Source organism: Fundulus heteroclitus, chromosome 12, assembly GCF_011125445.2.
Source record: "Fundulus heteroclitus isolate FHET01 chromosome 12, MU-UCD_Fhet_4.1, whole genome shotgun sequence".
NCBI lineage: Eukaryota > Metazoa > Chordata > Actinopteri > Cyprinodontiformes > Fundulidae > Fundulus > Fundulus heteroclitus.
The window spans coordinates 38,996,713-39,019,760 of NC_046372.1; the positions used below are offsets into that span (position 1 = coordinate 38,996,713).

The following is a 23,048-nucleotide window of genomic DNA, read 5'->3' on the forward strand; positions in this document are numbered from 1 at the left end:
AAAAAATATTTTTTCCCAAGGAGATTTATAAGATTGTAAGGTTCTTTTTCCCTTTAAGATAATGTTCTGTCCTGTGACATTTCTTAAAGTTCTACAGTACTTGTCCTATTGTTTCCTCATATCACGTTTTTTTTTTTACATGTTTTCCCATTATGTGAAGTGCTGTTCTGCTTGTCCTGGTCATAGTTTAGTTATTAACAGTTCCTGCATCCTGTTATACAGGAGTAACAGTTCTTCTGACTTCTCCAACCTTCCTCTGAATTCTGTGGAACCTTCTTCCTTTTATATCTACGTCCCACTGCTTCTTTTCTTCAATTTTGTTTTCGTTTAATAATGCTTTTAATCTCTTACTTACTGCATGTAACTCGTATATTGCCACCCAAACTGGATTATTTGGCCTTCGTACCAGCCACTGAATTTTCTTTCTCCCCTACATGCGCAGGTACCCAGGGAAGCAGCTGCTAACCCTAAATTCGATATGTTTGTTGGATGTCTAATTGAATATCCGGGCAGCTTTTTGAATGATTTCTTTGTAAACTGACTAATGATAAACTTCAATTTGAACAGATAACAACTCTTAATGGTTTGTCTCCTCAATCCATTCTACTAGAAAGTAACAAGGCAATCATTTCTGCAGTGCAGACAAAGTAGTCCCTCAATTAGTTTCCTCCCTATTGCAATTTTCAATAATACTACTCCTCTATGACCTGGTGGACTCCATGATGCATCTGTGTAAATTTGAATGTTGTCATAAAATTGCTCTATATAATCATGTACTGTTACTGTACAACAAATTAAAGTTGTATCTCTATTCTGTCTGTCTAATATGGTGAAATCCACAATAGCTTCAGGTAAAATGTGGGCTGGTATTTTCGGTAATGACACTATTGGACTGATAACCAAATAATTTGTTTCTAACTCTGTTGCTTTCTGTATGACTTTCCAACTGTTATCGTTGCAATCAAAAGAGGGGAATTTAATGGAATTATTCAAACTTGTAGGATTAAATTTACCTCTGACCTATCTAAAACATGTAAGCAGCTTTATTCTGGGAGAACATGGCTACACTCTATCCTGGTTAATGAAGGTCAAAGTTTGCATGTTTTCTATGTGATACTGTAAATGTTTGGGTTTGAGATGTTTTTGTTACGTCTGCTATGGTCAGCCGATATTAGCACAGTGTGAGAAGGAGATAGACAGATTTGCAGGAGAGCAGAGATGTGAGCAGACAAGGGTGGCAGGCGGCGGCCTAGCCAGGGGTGTGATTACTTTGTCTCTGCTCTGGTTCTCAATAAAGCGCTGGAACTTGGAATCAACGTTTCCTTTTATTCAAAAAGTATCTGGGAATCAGTTATCATTTATCTCCACCAACATTTGGCGAACTAGGCCAGATTCTCCGACTGACGGGACCCAGAAGAGATCCAGGACAGGAGTGGCTTGGCCGGCCCGGGAAGCAAGTCTTCAAGCCTCCGATGCCCCTACACAGCTTAAAGGGACGAGAGGAGGGCTTCTGGTCTGGGGAGTTTCTGGAACGTTGGCGTGAGATCTGAACCAACCTCCTTTTTCTGAGACGGTGAGAAAATCTTTTTTCAGCACACTAAAATTAAAGAGTAAAATCAGCAAAGCTATTTAAAATGACACATTTAGTAATAAGTAAGGTCTGTGAGAACTGTGACTTACATTTTAAATGATAAGTACAGAGATGATTTCAAGTTATTAGTAAACAGGTTAAATAACAGAAGGGGACTGGGGAGTAAACTCCTTACCTGACTTTACCCCAGGCTACGGCATTCATACATTTTCCAAGGTCGTCTGGCAGAGCATCTGAAAGATTCAGATAAAGTTTTAAACCAAGCCACACCAGAACAACTTATATCTTAAAAATCCAGTCCAGTCAAATAAAACACAAAAGGGGAGACTTGATTAACTCAAAATAACACCGATTTGCAAAAGTACTGAGGATAATAATAGGAATTTTGTTTATTGTAAGGAGCGCATTTGGTTCTTGAAGCATTTTAACCCAGTTTTTTAAAATAACCTAATACATGGGTAAAATGACAGGTTTAAGGGTTTCACCAATAAACCTCATTCTTTTTAATGTTTGTCAACCACACGAGTAAATTAAAGAACTACTGTACATTTAAAAGGGATTGTTTGAAATAGTTTTATTTAAATTTTGTTTGGACTGATGGAACCGACCCTGTGGATGGGAAAGATGGACAATGTTTTAATTAGACAATGTGACATCATTGATTTGGCAAAGATACTTCCCAGCCCCTGCAGAGAACTCATTGGAGGGAGCGGTCCCCTACGGAGAAAAGAACTGGGAATGAGTTTTACAAACTGCCCTTCACTAGAAATGGAATAGACGGAAAAACCATGGAGAAGACGGGGAGATGGAGCATCAACTAATACTGCACTTCATCCTTTTTGCCACAAAAGATGAGTGAAGATTGATTACATAGATAATACGTTATCGTTGCAATCAAAAGAGTGGAATGTTAATGGAATTTTTAAAACTTGAGGTATTAAAACCACCTCTAAAACATGTGAGCAACTGTGCTCTGGGAGAATACGGTTTCACTCTATCCTGGTTAATGAAGGTCAAAGATTGTGTATTTTCTGCGTGACACTGTAAATGTTTGGGTTTGAGATGTTTTTGTTACGTCTGCTCTGGTCAGCCGATATTAGCACAGTGTGAGAAGGAGATAGAACAGACAAGGGAAGCGGGCTGCAGACACTAGCAAGGGGTGTGATTACTTTGTCTCTGCTCTGGTTCTCAATAAAGTGCTGGAACTTGATGGAATCACCATTTTCTCTTTAGTTAATAAGTATCTGGCAATCATCCATCCATCCATTTTCCAACACGCTATCCCTTGTGGGGTCGCGAGGGGTGCTGGTGCCCATCTCCAGCTGTCAATGGGCGAGAGGTGGGGTAAAACCTGGACAGGTCACCAGTCCATGGCAGATCTGGGAATCAGTTATCATTCATTTCCCACAACACTAACCACACGTTTTATTGACTGCTCTTTCCTTCTCCCAGCAGGATTGTAATGTTGCCTGTGTGGGGTGGTTTTTGACTGTGTTTAACCCAATAGTTTAATGACAGCTGAATCCTTCTTAATACTATTTCACTCACTGCTGAGGCTGAAGTTGGAGTTTTTTTGATAACACCTGCAATCAACCTCAAAGCCCAATATTGAATGACATTTGGTTTCCTGGGAACTGTGACAGAAGCTGATCCCTAAACATACAACCTTAACCAATTGCACCTCCAATGAGGCTTATGTAAATTCATTTTAAAATCTGTCTGCCTGTCCCCCATTCACACACAACTAAATACTTCATTACAGTAATTTTTAACCATTTATCAATGATCTTTTCATCTTTCTCATCAAACCATTGCCTTTTGAACGTGCTGTGTTTCACTCTGAAGTTCCTGGTTATGTAACTTCAGTTTTATTTCTTGATTTGTTTTTTGCTGCAAAAGGCATTACTTTTTGTTTTTTCAGTTTTAAGTTGTTTTTTCAACAGCAAACCTTAAAACTTCATTTATAAGACCATTGCTTAATTTAGAGACTGCATCCTGTTCCTTTTAATGATGAACTCAATGTTCCTTCCACGCTTCCTCTCAACCCCCACATCTGCAAAAGCAAAACAGCTCCTTTCATTATCTATTTCTTTAAGTGTATCATCTATGTGCATGTCTTGCATAGATATATGTATGTGCATGTATTATATCTTGTGGTATCCATTTTCAAGGCATTGGTTTGCTCAATTTGATTATCTTTTCCTCGCGGTTTCAAATATTTTCCAGGATATTACTGTGTCACCCTCTAGTGGATGATGCAATTTTTTTGATAAATTCGCCTTGTGAGTTTGAAAAGCAAATGTAACGATAGAAAAGCATATTTTGATCTTCCGTATACAATGATCTCTAGCTGGCCTAGCAGGCGAAGAGGAATTCTGGTGATTATACTATTAGATTGTATCAGACATGTGTTTAACTTGATATGACAGCAGCTAACTTCAGGATTTTTCCTTAATTGTAACTACGTCAGATAGATAAAATAAAGTAAAATTAAAAAAATACAGACACGTTATAGTTATTCATATTCGCTACTTTATGATATAGGAAACATAAAACAGATTGATCGGCCCTAAATAGGATGGGAAAGGACTGAGTTTAGACATGAAATTTGCCCTTAAAAGTTAATGGGAGAAAGATTTAAAAAGGAAGTGAAATATTATCATTAATACCCATGGAATAAACCCTTCTACAGTTTTCCACCTCCTTTACTGAAAGTATGTTTTCTGTTTTGAATGCTGTTGCTAACTCTAGGATTATTTCTTCCTATTTAATTTCAGCTGTACTAAAATCTTGGATACCTCAGCTCCATTTAAGAGCCAAACAAATAAACCCCCACATGAATCCTGGCTAAATGAATCCACTCCTGGACTCAGGCGTAAATACAGACAAGCTGAGAGACAACGGTAAAACAGACAAACGTCATGTGTCCCGAAGCTTAAAAGGCTGCTTACAAAAATATCAAAATTCAGTAAAACTATGTTTTAATTCATCCCAATTTCTCTGCCTCTGCAGCTCCTTTTTAACTTTGTTAAGGTTTCTACAGCATTTCTAGGCAACAATATTAGATTCAAGGCTGATGTCAAAAGACCTTGTTGTGGTAGTGATCGCTTCATTTTGGCTTTTTTTTTTTTTAGGGGGGTCTTACCAATCAATTGCACTCTGACACTTTTTTGACCAGTTTGACCCTGTATTTTTGATTAGTTTTAACTGATGTTGTGAAACATATGCAGCCAATAAACTCTAGACATCATTCCCTCTCGTTTATTTAGGAGAGTTTTTCAATCTGTTGGGTTATTTAATTTGTTATGATAAACACTTCCCACAATTCAGGCCATGTCCCAGGTTTCTCTAAACATGCTGTGGTGCAGCCACTTATTAAGAAAAACATTTCCACCCTTCTGTCCTGTCAGACATCAGACCTATTTCCATGCAGGCTTTTTTTTCCTCCAACATTTCTGAAAAAACAAAACAAAAAAAACGTTCATCTCCAGCTGCAAATCTTTTTCAGAAGATAGCTGTATGCACGGAGATGTTCGGTCTAGCTATCACAGCATTGAAACTGCTCTTTTAAAGGCTTTATTATGATCAAAATATAGCTGTTGATTTGGAAATCCCTGTTTCTTTGATGCTTTTAGATCTATGTGCCGGGTTGAATGTAGATCAAAGTATTCTTTCATGAAGGCTTGAGCATGCCTGGTTATTAAGGGAACTGCTCTTCAGTGGTTTAAGTCTTATTTAATGAACCAGAGCTTCTCAGTCCAGATAGGTACTTATTTCTCAGCTGCCACACTTCTCATTTGTGGAGTCCCTCAAGGATCCATCCTAGGGATGTTTTTATTTTCTTTATATCTGATAACCCTAAGGTATATTCTTTGAAGATCTTTCCACTGTTTTGCTGATGACATTTGATTCTCTTTGCTCATTCACAAAAATAAACTAGTCTTTCAAGTCGTTATTGGACTGTCATCCTAACAAAAGCCTGGATGACCTCAAACTTCCTCCAGCTCAGCAACAATAAAACAGAGTTTATGGTATTTTGGAGATCAGATGTTTCCAACACTATTCTTGAGCCCTTTCTGTCATACAATCATTTTTCTGTCAGAAATCTTGGCATATTCTTCGACAGCTTCTTTAAATTCCCAAAGCTAATCAGTTCTGTTGTCAAGGCGAGCTTTTTTCATTCTGATTAAAAAACTAAGGAAGATATTGAGCTGCATTAAAAGACTGTCCTATTACCTGAACAAAAGAAAAAGGAACACATTTAAATTTGACAGCTGCTGCATCTGAACTGAGGTTTGACATGTGACTGGCTTTGGCAGGTTTCTGTAAATGAGAACAGGAACATGAATCTTCCTTTTTTTGATCTTTCTAAAAAAATGCTCACACATAAAGACTTCAAGGACTAAAGACACACAACTTAGCATTTATTTATTAATTTGTTCATTATGTGTGTTTACTCATTCAAACTTCTAAGAGTGATACTGTTAAGTTTTTCTGAATGGACAAAACAGCATATCTCTAAAAATTTGTGTTTTTCTTCCCCCAATTAATTTTCAAGCATTACTAAAATGTACGGGAGCTTCTTTGAAGTAGAGTTTGAACTTGGGTATTGACCTTGTTAGAATTCCGTAAAATGGTTTGATAAAATAAACGATGGAACATGTAGGTTTAAAATGACAAGAAGAAGAAAACTTTCGGTCACCTTGATACAACACTTGAAAGAGAAAAATCTATTAAACACGATAGCGCTCTTTCTGTTCCCGACCACTTCTAAAACAAATGTGTTTTTCTCTTCTGCTCACTTACATTTTGTTGTCATGATGAAATTACCCGTTTGCGCTTGAGCTTGTGGCCTGGTGCCTGATTGTGTCATTTTATTAAGGTCGTGTTCGGAAAGCTGCAATTTGCTGCCAAGAAAACAAGATAACCTGCGTCTGTCTCGCTCCTCCTGGCGTATGAAGAGAGGCAATCTTCACCTGTTTGCCTGCAGTGTAGTCCACACGGGCAGACGTTTGACCGCATCTCACTGATTGCTCACATTATGCATGTCAACATCAGAGTGGCATATCTAATGCTGCATGTTTGAATGACATCAGTTTTTCTTTGAGTATGACACGATCTGTTAAATTATATCATCTTGGTTTGAAATATACTCTACCTGATTTTAGCCCTGATTAGCGCATTGAGAAAACATGTTTTTCCAGTGTTTTAATTTAAGTAAGGTTCTCCCTGCCCCTTTAGAGAGAATCCAGCAAAAGTCACATGGACCCACACAGGGTTTTGTGACCGGACAAAGACCGTGTACTGGTGTACACAAAAAGACATCCGGAGGATTTGCAGGGCAGGGGGATCACAAAAAGGTTCTGCATTTTGAGGATTAGTCCCTGTAATTAGATCACAGCACACTCACAGCCCTGAGAAAAACACATGCATTTTTGAATACCAAAGCCAACATACAGTGTGCACCCGTGTGCAATTCAAACAGCCCAGAGTAGGAACAAATTCATGCTTGGTGTCATGAAGGAAGGAAGCCTTGTTTGTGCACAAAGCTGGAATGTTTGGATGTATGAGGGGATTCAACCAGGTTGTACCTCTTTTCAAAGACTCTAAAAACTACTTGGTGTAAAAACAACCCAATTTGCTATTTTGCCAGATAAACACTGGCTGAATAATCCAGTTTTTGGTTCATTTAAAATAATAGGATTGGATTATGGGTTTTGACACAGCATAATGTGTTGGGGTTTCAACCCAAAAACTGGGTAAAGTGACTAATGTTTAATGTTAAGACTACCAATAATGGATTCAAAAGAAGAAGTGATTCCCTGTATTACTAAACCAGTAATACTTGGGTTTAAATGAAGGAATGATAAATTCATATGTTTTCTATACATGGTTTGTCCTTGCAGGACAAACCATATATATATATATATATATATATATATATATATATATATATATATATATATATATAAATATTTTTTTTGTGTGTTTGTGAAGCAATGCTGTGTACAATCTTTGGAAGTGAAATTTAGTCAAGGTTTGTTAAAAGTCAGGCTGACGTTGAGCGACATTCAACATTGCCATTTGGGAGTTACACCCACCTTCTGTTTGATGGTAAATTATTGACAATGACTACAATCCAAACTATGAAGATGTCTTATATGATATAGATTGAATTCTATTTTATTTGTATAGCGCCATTTCAGAAAGTCAGTTCAAGTTAAAGTCTTTCAATCAAAGGAAACCCAGCAGATTGCATTGAGTCATAGGAGGCATAGCGGACAGGCATCTGCAATGTCATTCACTTTGCAGCAATTCTTCATACTGAGAATGCATGTAGTGACAGTGGAGAGCAAAACTCTCTTTTAACAGAGAGAAACCCCCAACAGAACCAGACTAAGTGCACCATCTGCCCCAACCGAATGGAGGTTTCAGAGGGCAGAGCGGAGACATACAAAAAGAACACAGAAGCACTGATCCAGAAAAACTTTCTGTTAGAGAGGGTAATGGCAGACTAGCTCCTTAGTAGGTTAAGCAGATAGGTTAAGCAGATAGGCTCTGAGACAGTTTTACGGTCAAGAGGATGAAAGGGAGCACATACAGTTAGTTGCATTAAAATCTCAGTCAGTAGCTCTATCTAGGGGAGCAACAAGGTTAGTCTCTGAGAGAAAGGGTCAACCGGACCAGGAGGAAGTTGTTGAAAGCAATAGCTCAGCCTATCTACCCCCTCAGGATAGTGTCACAACTAAGCAGAACCCCAGGCCATATGCAGCTACTATAAAGAGAAAAAAACAGAGAACTTAAGTTAAAAGTTGAAATGACATCAATTAATAAAAAATTGGAGAATAGTAGGAGAACTCAGCAGAGTGAGAGAAATAGATTGTGATGTCCTCCCGCAGCCTAAGCCTATAGCAGCATAACTACAGAGATAGCTCAGGGTAACCTAAGCCACCCTAACTATAAGCTTTGTCAAAAAGGAAAGTTTTAAGCCTAGTCTTAAAAGTAGACTGGGTGTCTGCCTCACGGACCAAAACTGGGAGTTGGTTCCACAGGAGAGGAGCCTGATAGCTAAAGGATCTGCCTCCCATTCTACTTTTAGAGACTCTAGGAACCACCAGCAGACCTGCAGTCTGAGAGTGAAGTGTTCTGTTAGGAACATACGGCATAATCAGAGCTCTGATATATGATGGAGTTTGATTATTAAGGGCTTTATATATGAGAAGGAGAATTTAAAATTTTATTCTGGATTTAACAGGGACATAACGTGACCTCAAAATCTGTAATCGATGAACAGACATATTTGGAAGACATCATAGAGTGTGAAAGAAAAACTTTCACAGCAAAAGCAGATTTTTTTTTTGCTCCAAATGGGCGTTGCAAAAGTGATGTCAGCAAATTATCATATAAAAGGGATGAGCAGCATTCTGATGACGGCCAGAAAGTTTAGAGCAGTCGATCTGGAACTTGTAAGACACAGTGATTCATGTTCTATGGCAAGAAATCTGATTTTCAGTCACAGGCCTTTGTTCCACCCTAAATATTTTGTTAACTTTTAATCAACAATAACCCAGGAAAAAAAGTATTTATAGTGAAGATTTAAGTCGAAATCTTTAGGAGGGGTTGTCTGTGTGTAAGAAAACCAAAACTAGGGGCTTTAAGTAGTGGAGTGAAAAGCTCAGCTTGAAATGAAAGCTAGTGAAAACAAAAGGGTTTAAAGAAGTTTTTTATACGACTGCGTGTTTGAGCAGTCCAGGCAATGCAAAGGCACATTTGTTCATGATAGGATTTAATTGTTTCACAGGTTTGGTCATACCAATCCAACCTTTGCACCAAAAGGACCAAATAACTACCAAGCTGTTTTAGAGTGTTGCTGGAAAGATGGTTCAGCAACTCAACAGAAAAAAAGGCAACCACATTTTAGCGAGATGAATAAGAGAAGCAAATTACCACCAGTTTCATTTTAATGCTTCTCCAGTCTGTCATTATCATGTCTAACTAATGCACATATATACCCTAACGTAGTGACAGGCTGTTTAACATAAGTGCTGGGAGCTTGCCTTGGAGGTTTCAGGGAACCTGACCTATCTCTTCTGACATCTAGATATTGCTACTGTGTTTAGCTTGAATAGGATGGATTTCCCTGACAGCACCAGTTGTGGCTGAAATTGCCAGTGGTCAGCAGCGTTAATCTGATGTGACAGTCATCACTGACCTGTCAGTCACCGAGGGCAGAGGGTAATGGTGAGTAAAAGACTCAGTGTGTTGTGTTAAGGATGCACAACAATGACAGGGCTAAAGGGAAATTTGAAAAAAACAACAACATCCGAACTGCTGCTGCTTAAATAGCGAGACGAGCTTCCAAGGTGCGTGGAATATGTTCCGGTCTCATTTAGATCTGTTTTTTTTTTTTCATTTGATTTCCTCTGAGTGCTTGAAATCAAGAAGGCAACCATGAAAAGCAAATGCACATGAAGTTGCAGAAGCACTGAACTCCTGAGGGATATGTGTTTTTTATTTAACTTTTTATCTTTTATTTATAAAGAAGCACTATATGCTTTTTACCACTATATCAAGGACTTATTTCACTTTTCCATCCTCCAAGAACAAGAAGTACGTGGGAAAAGCTGGATTGTTTTATGAAGTGTGTGTGTTTTTCCTCCTTGTATAATGGTGTAAAGTAAAGCCCCTTAAAAGCTTGGGGCTTCCCGTGGATTCATACCCCTTAAACCGCTGCAGATTTTCTCTTTTACAACCACAGAAAAGTGTGTGCTTTATTGAGTTTATGTGTCAGACAAACACAAAGTAGAGCATAATTCCAAAGTGGAAAGAAAAACGATCAATTGCTGTGAAAACATATTTGCCCACTTGCACATTTCCAACCACCAAATTAATATTGACATAAACTCTAGCTAATCTAAACAAAACCTGAGCGCAAAAATAAAAACTATAACTTCAAAATGAGGAGTTTTTTATTACGGGAAAAAAGCTGTCCAATGACAACCTGGCCATGTGTAAAAAAATATTTACCTCCATTTATTAAGTCATCAATAAGCTATGATTAGCTCTATTTTTTTATAATTAGCTCTATTTCTTAGTTCTGTTTCACTTGCCACCCAGAGGCTAGATTACATTCTAACCTGTGGAATAAAGAAATCGCTTTAATAGAACCTGTCTGACAACATAAAGGATATCAAAAAACAACACATCAGATGCTTTGAATCCTACAAACTGCCACTATTGGTCCTTGAGTAAGACCCTTTGCCCCAGAAGGGTACGTGGACGCTGCAGCTCACTGCTCCCTAAGGGATGTGTTAAATGCAGAGGGCAGATTTCATTGTAATATACTGTATGTTGCAATGAGAAATATAGTTGATTATAGTTCCTCATCTAAACAAATACATTTGCAGATGCAAAAACAAATAATTATAATCTGTGCATCTGGAAAATCTAAAGCTTTGAATCTCCAGTGAAACACAGTCTGAGCCAATATCCAGTGAGAAGACATGTATGAGTGATAAACCTTCCCAGGAGTGACCATCCTACCATAATCATTCCAGGAACACATCCATGACTCATCCAGGAGGACATAAAATAACCCAGACGCACTTGTCTCAATTATTATTATTCAACAGAAAACAAGGAACTGGGCAAACACAGCACACAAAGCATACCTCACTGCTGAACAAAAGACCTGGGCTCATCTGACAATTCCCCAAAAAACATCTTGATGAGCCCCAAGATTTTCGGGAAAATATTTTGTGGACTGATTGGGCCAACCATGTTCTTTTTGAAAGGCGTGTAGGCTGTTATATGTGGTTGAAAACACAGCATTTCAGAAAGAGAAAGCGTGCAGACAGTGGAGCATGGTGGTGGTGATGGTGGTGGTGGTGTGATGGTCTGGGGGTGTCCTCGTGTGTCAGGACCAGGACAACTTGCTGTAACAGATGGAAGCATGAACTCTGCTCTGGGCCAGTTAATCCTGAAGGAGAATGTCTAAACATTCAGTTTGTGACATTAAACTCAAACACCACTGGTTTATACAGCAGGACAATAATCCAAAGCACATAGGCAGATCCCGATTGGCTCAATAATGAAACAGATAAATTAGTTAGAGTGATCTAGTGAAGTCCGGACGTCAATCCAAGTGAAATGCTGAGGCATCATATGAAATGTTCAAAAACCCTCCGATGTGACTGAACTGAACACAATCTCAGAGAGAAGTAGACCAAATATTCCTCAATGGGGTGGTGAAACACTAGTTGTCAGTTGTATCAGATACTTGATAATTGTTCTTCCTGCCAGCGATAAACGAACTCCTCATTTTAAAACTACGTTTGGATTCACACGGATCATCTTTTGTAGATATCTTTATATGTGATGATCTGAAACGTGTGAGAAAAATAGCTAAATAGCAGAAATGTGTTAGTTTTCAACCATTCACAGCTTGGCACTATAACTGCATTTTTCTTCCTGAACATTTTGAGAAAAAAAAAACATAATGTTTAATTTGTTTTATAGCGCTATTGGTAATCTTTAATTTCAGTTTTAACTGAGGCACTGTTCGTATTCTCCTGTGTTCACCTTAAATGGGCACTTCTTAGAGATGGTGTTGTTGTGCCGAAATGAGCCATGAAAATGTTCACCGCGCAGATTCGCAGCTCCGTGGAGCACACTGAAAGCGCTGCTGTGACAGGCTGTCTGTGCGCCCTCTAACTCATGCGTCACGCGGATAGGTGCGGTTTGCGCAGCGCAACTCTCCAGACTGTCCATGTTCGCCGAAGTGACGCGCCGGAAAGCTAGAGCTTTCTGAAGCGGGGAGATTTAGACCGTTTAACTTTGTGGTGCAGCTCCATCGTTCCAGGGGCTTTCCCCTCCACTGATGGTCTTCGTATCCCCTGAAAAGCAACGGAACCTCAAGGGACGGATGATTTGACCACCACCGCCAGCTCTGATGTGGCGCGGCTGAAAAGTGTTGGACCTCAACCCGCCGGGCAGTGACCAGGAGCGGGTTACACAAATCCCAATATGCGCGTAATTGGAGCGCACTGGCGAGGCGTCCCTTGCTCCCCTGTCCGGGAAACGTCATTGTCGTGATGTTCAATACTTCGGGAATTGAGCCCACTTTTACCAAGAAAGAGGATATTTCCGAAGTTATCAATGGCACACTGCTTCTGGTCAGCAACCTGCCCGTCACCACCAGCAGCCCCACGGCCAGTTGGAACGCGTCGTGCGGGGAGCAGCTGCAGGATTTCGGGCGCCCGGAGAAGATCATGATCGGGGTCATGCTGGCAGTGATCACGGCGGTGACCGTGATGGGAAACACGCTGGTGGTGATTGCGGTGTGCGTGGTGAAGAAACTTCGACAACCTTCAAACTACCTTCTGGTGTCCCTTGCGGTGGCGGACCTGTCAGTGGCCATAGTAGTGATGCCGTTCGTCATTGTGACAGACCTCACGGGCGGCAAGTGGCTTTTTGGGGACTTGTTCTGCAACATCTTCATCGGCATGGATGTGATGTGCTGCACTGCCTCTATCATGACCCTCTGCGTGATCAGCGTGGATAGGTGAGTTCGCAAAGTTCTTGGCCTGACCTGAGGAGGAAATGCTGTTGATGTCCAAAAAACCACTTCATTTGGGCATTATGCGCTGTCTGCAGGGCCGGATTTAGAAGGAAGTGGGCCCCTGGGCAGGAGCCAGTGTTGGTGCCCTACCTATACAACTTTTTTTTACACTTGCCAATAAAAATAGCGGTAGATCTTAATAAGTTATATAAGGGATCTATATACCACGAGGTTCCCATTTCAAATGAGAGTACTGAGATTTATTTTTGTTAATTTCGATGACTATGGTACACAGTAAACGAAAGCACAAAATAAAAGAAAGAGAGATTTTTATTATTAGAGCATAAGGTTATGGTCATGTTTTGGTCTACACAATCAGACTATTTACTTGTGAGTTGACCCAGTAGACAGCCATTGACACCCTTCACAAGAAGGGTGAGCCTGCTGCCCATGCGCTGTATTGAGACATAAAAAATTAATAAATCAGAAAATATGGATTGCCCACAGCTGTCAATATAGTGTGCCAAAAATGTATCTTCTCTACACACCATAATCATCTGATCCATTATAAAGAAATGTTGAAATGAGTTCACCTTTAGGTTTTCTCTTCAAAATAGTGTTCAGAGTGAATACTGATCTTTCCAATATTATTTACAATTAAGCTAAATAACATTATCAGGTGGGTTCTGTTTTGTTTCTACAAGCTGAAGTAAATATTTGATATCTGACATGTTTGCATAAAAATAATTGTGGCCCTGAAATAAATCCAAACACACCAGTCCTGTTTTAAAATATTTCAAAAGGCCACACATGTAAGAGGAAGCTTTTCACCCTTATGGCTTGTCTTGAAAATATTTCACAAAGTAATCTGACTGACCTGTTGTTGAGGTCATAAAATTTGAATGAAACAGAAAACAACACATTTATAATAATTCTCGAGAAGATGGTTAGCAGATGAAATTATTGGATTATTGTTATTAAAATTTTGTTTGTAAAGTCATGTGTGCTTTTTGTAAGCAGTACTTGGAGCACGTCTGTTTTTATTCTATACTGATGCTCTGATTTTCTTACCGTGGCTGTTGTGAAACTATAAATGTGTTGTGCAACCTGCTCTACTTTATAAATGCATAATCTCAACTAGATCATTTTTTTCATGTGGAATACATCCAACTGTCTGTCTGCTGCAGCTGCATGTTTTGTTTAACCATAATCTCACTTTCGGCACTGTAATTGCTAGAGCTGCTTCTGGGTCACAGAGTGCTGAATCCAACCAAAGAAAAAAAGAAAAAGGAAACTGCAGCCTGGAGAGGCTGTGAAGTAAACCCCATTCAAGTCTGAGGGAGATTCATAATGAATGTAGGTAGAGTCAGAGCTTCAATAGCCACCACAGAGAGACCTGTTCGAGACATTAGACCACTCCTGAACAAATGAAAAGTTATAGAAAGAAATGACTGAAGTGTTGCTCAGTTGTTCATAGGCTTTCTTTCAGAAGAAGTAAATTTGAGCTTTGGAAAAATTAGGAAATCCAGGTCCCACAGTCTGTAGAGAAAAATAATCCAAGTTGGTTGAGGTGCGATGTGAAGTTTCCACACTTAGCGATCATTTAGGGAGCCCTGTCATCTGGTGGAGATGGCCCACAACAATTAACCACATCCAGTTGCAGTTCTCCCAGGTTCTTTACCCCACAAAAGTGGTCTTCTTTATTGTAGACTTCCTTAGTAAGAAAATGACTCTTGAAACACAAACTATACTTTAACATATTTAATCTAACAAGCCAGAGGAATGGTACAGCTTCAGTACTAGACTCAAATACATAAGACCATGCAGTACAGGTAATATCAGGAAATCAGGAGAGCCCGATTATCACTTATGTGAGCTTTATATAGAACTAAGTGTGTACACCCCTGAAAGGGGGTGTACCGTATGACATCAGTGTTCCTCGAATGACATTGGTGGAGAATATCTCATCATATTCGGAAAGTGACTAGGCTGACCGTTTTTCCTTAATCAGTCCATTTTGTCCAATCTAAGTATGTAAGCCTCTGAGTTCTCAGTGTCTGTGAGTTATCTGTTGTCTCCCTGTTAACTGCTTTCTGCAGCTCCAGCATCTCTAATCCCATAATCCTTAACAGTTTGAAGTCCAAAGTCAGTGCAGCTGTCAACCAGGACCATTTCATGCTTCCCTCTGCTGACAAGCTTCATGGAGATGTTGACTTTCAGTTTACAGCAGGACTTGGCAACTGCTAAAAGTACAAGTCAATGATTTAATTATCATGTTGCCACGGTGCATGTCATGATCCAAGCCCAACAGAAAATATACAAAGGATTGTCAAAAGGAAGATAAGAAACAGCAGATCCAACAATGCAGATGAGTTGAAGGCAGCTATTAAAGGCAACCTGGGGTCCTTAAAACCATAGCAGAGCCACAGCATCAGCGCTTCCATGCCACGAAGAATTGCTGCAGCAATTCATCCAGAAGAAGGCCTGACCAAGTATTGATGGCTTATGTTGCACATGGACATACTTTTCAGTAGCCCAACATTTCTGATGAAATATCCTTTTCCGTTGTTCTTGTGCAATGTCATAATTTCCAGAAAAAACAAATTAGAATTTTTTGTTAGCTGTACACCATCATCATCAAAATCAACAGAAACATTATGTCCAGGTGTGAAATCAATCTAAATAATGCACTGTGTGGAAATAAATTACTTTCATAAATTAATATTAATCATTCCAGTTACTCTAATGGCATTGGTAGATTGATAGTTAATTTATTTACTTTAGTTTTTTTTTGGCCTTTTTGACATGCTTCTTACAAGGACAGCACCATTTCCAGAAAAGCCATCATTGATGGAGCAAAATGGCCCAAAATGTCACAGCAACCATGCCAGGCCTGTATGTCTCATCAAAAACACAGGAGGGGTGAAGCACGAGCTCAAAGCTTTCTGTAGCTGCATTTGGTGCGCAAGGTGGTTAGGCTTAGGTTAGAAAGGTCAGAGGCCAGACTGTGACTTGATCATTTTCAAACAGTTGTGTGTTGTCATTTTCATGAAAATCCAAGGAATTAAATCATCTCGCCTGATGGCTGATATTCAAGCAAATAAAAATAGAAGATAAGAAATAGAAAAACAGACAAATATTTTGGGTCCTGTTGACCCTTGGACCTTAGCGTACTTCCTTGGTAAGGACTCACAAGATATCATGGATATGTGTGTGTGTGTGTTTGTGCTTGTGCTTGCAGCTGAGTGAAAACATGTTTTTCAGTATTTTACCACCAAAGTGAGGACCTTTTCTTGGTTCTCACTTTTTTGGGGGCTTGGGGTTAGGTTTACGACAGAGGTGTGAATTGGGTGTAGGGTTAGGCCATAGAAAGGGTTGAAAATGAATGGAAGTCAATAGAAATCAATGCAGTAAGTATGTAAAACACAAATGTGTGTGTGTGTGTGTGTGTGTGTGTGTGTGTGTGTGTGTGTGTGTGTGGTATGTGAATAACCCCAAACCACTTCAGTTCACTGAAAGATCAAATACCATTTGAGGTAATGATGTGTAGGAAACACATCACATCTCTGGGTGTCGATATGTTGAAAATTTTACATTCAAAGCCTAAACCCCAGATCCCGCATCTTTTAATTATCTATAGAAGTCACTGGACCAGAAAATGAATATCCTACTTGTCAATAATGCATATCAGACGTAATTATATTGCTATAGCTATAACCATAACCATTGACCCACTGACCTCCCCACTATTCCAGCTTTTAAATATGATTCACCGTCATCCCACATGTCTGTTATTTGCACAGTTTGTTCTTGCTTTCTATTTTTACACCTTTCTAAAAGTAAGAACTGAGCAAAGCTGCTGGGATTCGCGCAGAAAAGTGAAGAGATGCGTTCGCTTCAGAAAATTGCCCTCTTTTCTTGTTCTGCACAACATACATAAATATGAGATTCATCACACTGACGTTTCGCATCAACATTCTGCTGCACAATTATTCATGACACTAACCCAGAATAAGTGAAAAAAAAAACAGGGAAAGGAAATCCAAATCCTACCCACTGGGACTCTACATCTTTAACACTTATTTGGATTTAAAGTGCCCTGCAAAAGTATTCATACCCTTTGAACTTGTTCAGTTTTTGTAATTTTTCCACCAGTGATTGCATATTGGATATCAGTGGTTTCAACTACAACCGTCAATGTATTTTTTTACAATTATTTTGTAAAATTAAAGGAGAAAGATAGGTGACTTTCTATTTATTTTACTAATAGGACCTAAAAAATGCAATGTGCCTTTGTATTCAACCCCCTCGAGTCCCCATGTCGAACCACATTTTGCTGCAGTTACAGCTGCGCGTCTTTTGGAATATTTTTCTATCAGTTCTGATCATCTAGAGACTGAAATCTTTTCCCATTATTTGCAAAACAACTGACACTAGGTCAGATTGGATGGAGAATATCTGTGAACATGAATTTTAAATTTGTGTAGCAAATTCACCCTTGGATCTAGGTTCAAACTTTAACCAGACTATTTTTACAAATTAATTTGCTTTGATCTTAACCATTTGATCATAGCTCTAGCTGCATGTTTAGGGTCCTTGTCTTGCTTTTGCAGTCTAACCATTTTTTTTTTAAAACTAGGATTGTTCTGTATTTAGCCCCAACAGCTTACCTCTTCCTACTGAAGAGGAGTATCCTCGCAGCATGATTCTACAACCATCATGTTTCACCGTGGGAGTGGTGTGTTCAAGGTGATTTGAAGTGTTAGTTTTTCAACCACACGCATTCTGCATGTAGGGCAAGGCTTTCTTTTTGTTTCATCTAACCAGAGCATTTATCATATTTTTTCTGTATGCCCTACATGGCGTGTAGCACACAGGGAACGGGACTTCTTTGGGTTGTCTTTCAACAACGGATTTCTTTTTGGACTCTTCCAGAGAGGCCAAATCTGTTGGGTGCATTTTTAAACATTTTCATTTAGGGGTATCAGAGTGAACGGCAGAATAAAAACAACACTTTTTTTAATATTTTTATTTTTTAAGAGCCACTCGTCCATTTCCCTTGATAACAGATTTGTGCAATACTTAGTGTTGGGTTGTCACATTAAAGCCCAATAAAATACATTGAACTTTCATGGCTGTAACGTTACAAAATGTGGAAAAAGTTCAGGGGGTTTGAACAATTTTGCAAGGCTCTGCTGTTCTCATGAAATCAGAAGTACAGTTGAAAGCCTGTGAAAAAAATAACACATCTGCACTGTTCACACTCCAAAAGGAACGTAAACATCAAGTGGTTTATCAGCTGTCCTGCCTCTGACAACGATGAAGACAAACTCTAATTGTAGTATTGATGATCTGATTACTTCCACCCACTTGCCTATCGGGTATTATCTCCGCTTACCCAGAATCGGGCATGTTTGGAAGAGCTGAGGATGAGGGACTCAGGCACGCCTGAGGGGCTAATGATGTTACTGCAGGAACTAGATCACAGATATCATGCTGTGGGAAGGGAGTTTGCTCCAGTCAGCTGTGTTAAAGCTGACTGGAGTATGAAAGTGTTTTGTGCCGCTCAGATGGAACGACAGAGAACTAGACAGAGGATGAGGATTAGAGGCCACACGTAGGTCGCTGTGATGCTGTAATAACGTGGTGTCAGTTTGAGATTATTTTCATCTCCACACCAAGCGGAACGGACAGTTCTGCAAAGCGCTTTTTCTGATCTCCATGGAAACAGAGTCATCTTAATTAAACAATCCAGAGTGTGTTTGGCATGTAATTCACAATGGGAATAGTAGGGATAATTCATTGAGATTGCAATTTGCAATTAGATACGTGATTATGTGTAATTAAAAGTCTGTTATTGTCATCCTGGATTACAAAGGGGTGCCATTTGTAAAATGAATCTGAAGAGCTCGAAGAGATGGAAAGTAGGACAAGGCCTGGCTAGATGGGAAAGCACCTGAAGACTGCAAACGTTTACCTCAGCAATTATAGTAATTTATCTCCCTGCTGCCTTAAATGTGGCTAGTTGTGGATGCTTTCTGAGATGCAGCTGCATCCAACATTAACCTGTTTTGTGTTCACTGGAGAGAAAAAAGAAACAGCCTCCATAACGTGCGCATGCATGTATAAGTTCAGTCCCTTTTGACAGTAGGCCATTTTACTTCATACAGTTATCTTTTATAGAGTATAGATTTAAAGCCAAAGGCAAGCTTTTCTGACGTCCTTAATCGCAGGTCAAGCCTCCATAAACACTTAATGCTACAGTTTCCTGGCTGCCACTTAACCTTTGTTTGTGCTTCACAGCCGAATCAATGGCCACATCTTTCCATAATTCAGAGACCTTCTTTCTTTAAAGCTTTTAAAGCTTAAAAGAAGCCCAGATTTGGTATGTGGAGCACCGAAACCTTTTAAAACACTGAAGTGTTTTTTTTAATGATTAAAATTATGAATTAGGCAACGTTTTTCTTAATCTGCTGAGGCGGATATACCAGTTCTAAGTATCAAAACCTTCCACATTCACGCTGTTGTCCTCATCTGTTCAACTTCAGCCTACAAGAAAAATCTCACTCTTTTACAAGATGCTTTCAACTTGCTGTCCAATTTTTGAGACTGCATCTTTAAAAGATATTCAATACATTTATAAACAGCTTATACACTCTTGACCCTGAACACTGTGGTTGAGGCAGAGTTTCTGTCTGAATAAACAGGAAAGGGAAGCTGTAGTTTCACTTCGTCTTCGATCATTTTTTTGAACCTCTCAAACCACATCAGCAGCTCTGCTGGAAATGCAAAGCATTTTGTGAGGCTGATATGTTTTACAGTATGACAATCAAGCAAATTGCATTCCTTTCAATGAATATAGTTTTACCGTGAAAAAAATAAGGTGTGGGGAGGGTGGCTTTGGAAACTATTTATATGAACAATACCAGACTCTTTGATACTTTATAAAAAGAGCTTTACCACCTCAAAACAAAGCATAGTTTAGTGAATAAAACATCTAAAAACATTCTGTATTTGTTTTACAGCATGTTTGACACAATCTGTAAACTTCCAGTTAACTGAAATACTTTAAAACCAGGAAGACCAGGAAGAATAACCCCACCTTGGCTACAAAACAAATATTATGTGGGTTATGAGATGCATCAGCAATGGAAGAATATGCAAACAAACCTAAGGCCTTCATGCTGCAAGGACACAGAGCTAACTACAGTTCCACTTTGCAGCTCTTAATTAATTTCATTTCTTATAAATTGAGCATTAAAGTGATCTAATTATGTGTAAAAAGACTTTTCTTGACAGTCAATTCATTTGTAGAAAACATTAAGCACTAACGCTGCATAAAACTGGGCTCGTCTGCATTAACTTTATCAAAGCAGGTAGAAGGCCGATGTTATCTATCTATCTATCTATCTATCTATCTATCTATCTATCTATCTATCTATCTATCTATCTATCTATCTATCTATCTATCTATCTATCTATCTATCTATCTATCTATCTATCTATCTATCTATCTATCTATCTATCTATCTATCTATCTATCTATCTATCTATCTATCTATCTATCTATCTATCTAAGTCTCTTCCCATAGCACAACAAGCTGGTTGTAATTCATGAACCAATATTTGGCTAAATCTACCCAACTTCTCTAACAGGAGCACATATCTAGCATTTGGGTTAAATAAATAACCCAGTAGTTCTGTGTGTGTGCTTTAGAAATGGTAAAAAGTCTAGTGTCAGCTTTAAAAAGTTAGCTTTCTTCAAGTTTGGGTCACATCTAAATAACGGGAGAAACCTTTGTTGCCTTTTTTTTGTAGTGCAATTGTGAACTTCTTCCTTTTAAAGTCATGCTTATGTATCACTTCTGTATTCACCTCCAGCCTCTTTGAGTGGTTCCTCAGCGCTCTAGCTAACACTCCAGAACATTGACCCAGTCACGGCATAGAAATGCAGTCAGAGTGATGCAGAATGTATAAAAGAGAGGACACATATATTCTTAAGACTTCCTCTCTGGATTAATGTACGTTTGGTCTTTCACAAGATACTTTATCCCCATATGCACTTTCTGCAAAGGCTTAGTGGGTTTGGTGCCCATTTCCCTGAAAACTTGTGCATTTTTTTTGGCTCAGGTCAGATTTAACCTTTGCGAGAGTAATATGTCGTGTGTTTAATAATGCAAGACTTAATATGAATGATTCATTCACAACAGAGAGAGGTGATGGGAGTTCCTTCCCTGCAGTTCACTGGAAGTCTAAAAAGAGATGTTGAACACAGATTGGAGGTTATTGATATGGATCGGGAGATCCTGTAAAGCAAATTTTGCTCTGTGAAGTCCGAGGAGGATGGAATGTAGGCCAGGAACTTCATACATCTTGGGAAGAGTAAACTTTTCCACCACGGTTCACACTGAACAAAGTGCGGTGGAGGTGTAATCACCTGTGATATCCTTCAGGAGACTACAGGTGAAAAATCCTACAAGCTTGGGCTCTTAGTGTAGTTGGCAGTGGGATTAGCTGCCTTCACATCCTTTCTGTCAGCGGCTCAGTCACTGATGAGCCAACTTCCCACTCAGCTCCGACAAAGACCTGCCCTCCATGTCTGAGAATATGTTTGTGAGGTTATTGTGTGCATTTGTCCCAGGAGAGCCATCTCTGACTTAATGCAGCTGGGACACATCCACCCGCAGCGCCAGACACAGATGACCTGACCGATGTGACGCATCCTGTGGTGATGCGATGTGACACCTAAGCTCCACTTTCTCATGGATTGCTCACTTCCCACCATCTCCCTGAGTTGCGGGAGACTGGACATCTCCTGGAATGCCAGCAAGATCAAATCAAAGGCTGTTCATGCTGGTAAACTAATGTTTAATCGGGACAGAAATTGTGTATTAGTCCTAAATGCAAAATTAAACTGAATTCTAAATCCTATAATCCTCACTTGGCTGCAGAGAGGGTTTGATTTTAGGGTGACAGTAATAACCACAAGATAGAAATTTTATGTTAAACACTATTTAGGCAGAGGCAACTTTCCATATACTATGAACACACACATCAAGCAGCTCATTGCTAAATTATTTCAGAGCACAACTCTTGAAAGATCCATATGATCAGAGTACGTATCTTACAAATTAGTCATTGATGTGGGCTGTTTTTCCTAGAAACCGAAGCTCCATTTCCATTCCTTCTTACTGTATAGGGGTGTGTTGTTAGTGCTATGAGTGGCCATTTCTAGGTGACTGCAATTTCAAACTGCTTATTTGGGAGAAAGAAACTATTAGCTATGGACTTATTGATTCCCCCAAGAAAGCAATACACTTTAGGTAGTATGGAACATGTTGGGTCCTGAAATGCCAATGGACTAAAGACTGAGTAGAACATCCCCAAACTTGAAGCTGTAAAGTAAATATTCAAAACTTTAAAAACCTTAAAGAAACAGTGTGTAACTAATTTGGCTTTTAATAAAATCAGTTATTGTTTTTATAAATAGATATTCTGGCAAAATCTAATAATCTCGCATCAAAGGTGAAGGCGTTCTCATAACTTTTAATAGTTAATGAATACAGAGGTGACAGTGCACCCACTGAGAGGTGCCACGTTATTTTTGATTTTAGCAGCCGAAAGGAGCCAAACTTGTCAGCCATACACATTTTCTCTATCTGTCCTCTATATGACGATGCGCTGTCGGTAGAGGAGGAATATAAACAATCGAAGATCATTCTATTTGCCGTTTTCTGCTGAAATGGAGGACTATTCATATTCTTTGTCCAGCAAGAGGGAAGAGAACGTAACCAAGAAAAGAAAAAGATGTAATACCCGGGAGAAAACTAGAGTCTATATCAGCTATTATTACCAGATGGAGATAATTCATGAGGGAGCGGTGATTTAAAACAGATG

At 39.2% G+C, this 23,048-nt stretch overlaps 1 protein-coding gene across 1 annotated transcript in view; it reads left to right on the forward strand.

Annotated features, from left to right (window-relative positions):
- Positions 1-12,310: 12,310 nt before the first annotated feature.
- htr7c (5-hydroxytryptamine (serotonin) receptor 7c) overlaps positions 12,311-23,048 on the forward strand; it is a 42,265-nt gene continuing 31,527 nt past the window's right edge. The window contains exon 1 of the mRNA XM_036144596.1: positions 12,311-13,154. Within this exon, the coding sequence (XP_036000489.1) occupies positions 12,685-13,154 (470 nt within the window). The 5' untranslated portion in view covers positions 12,311-12,684. The remainder of the gene's footprint in view (positions 13,155-23,048) is intronic.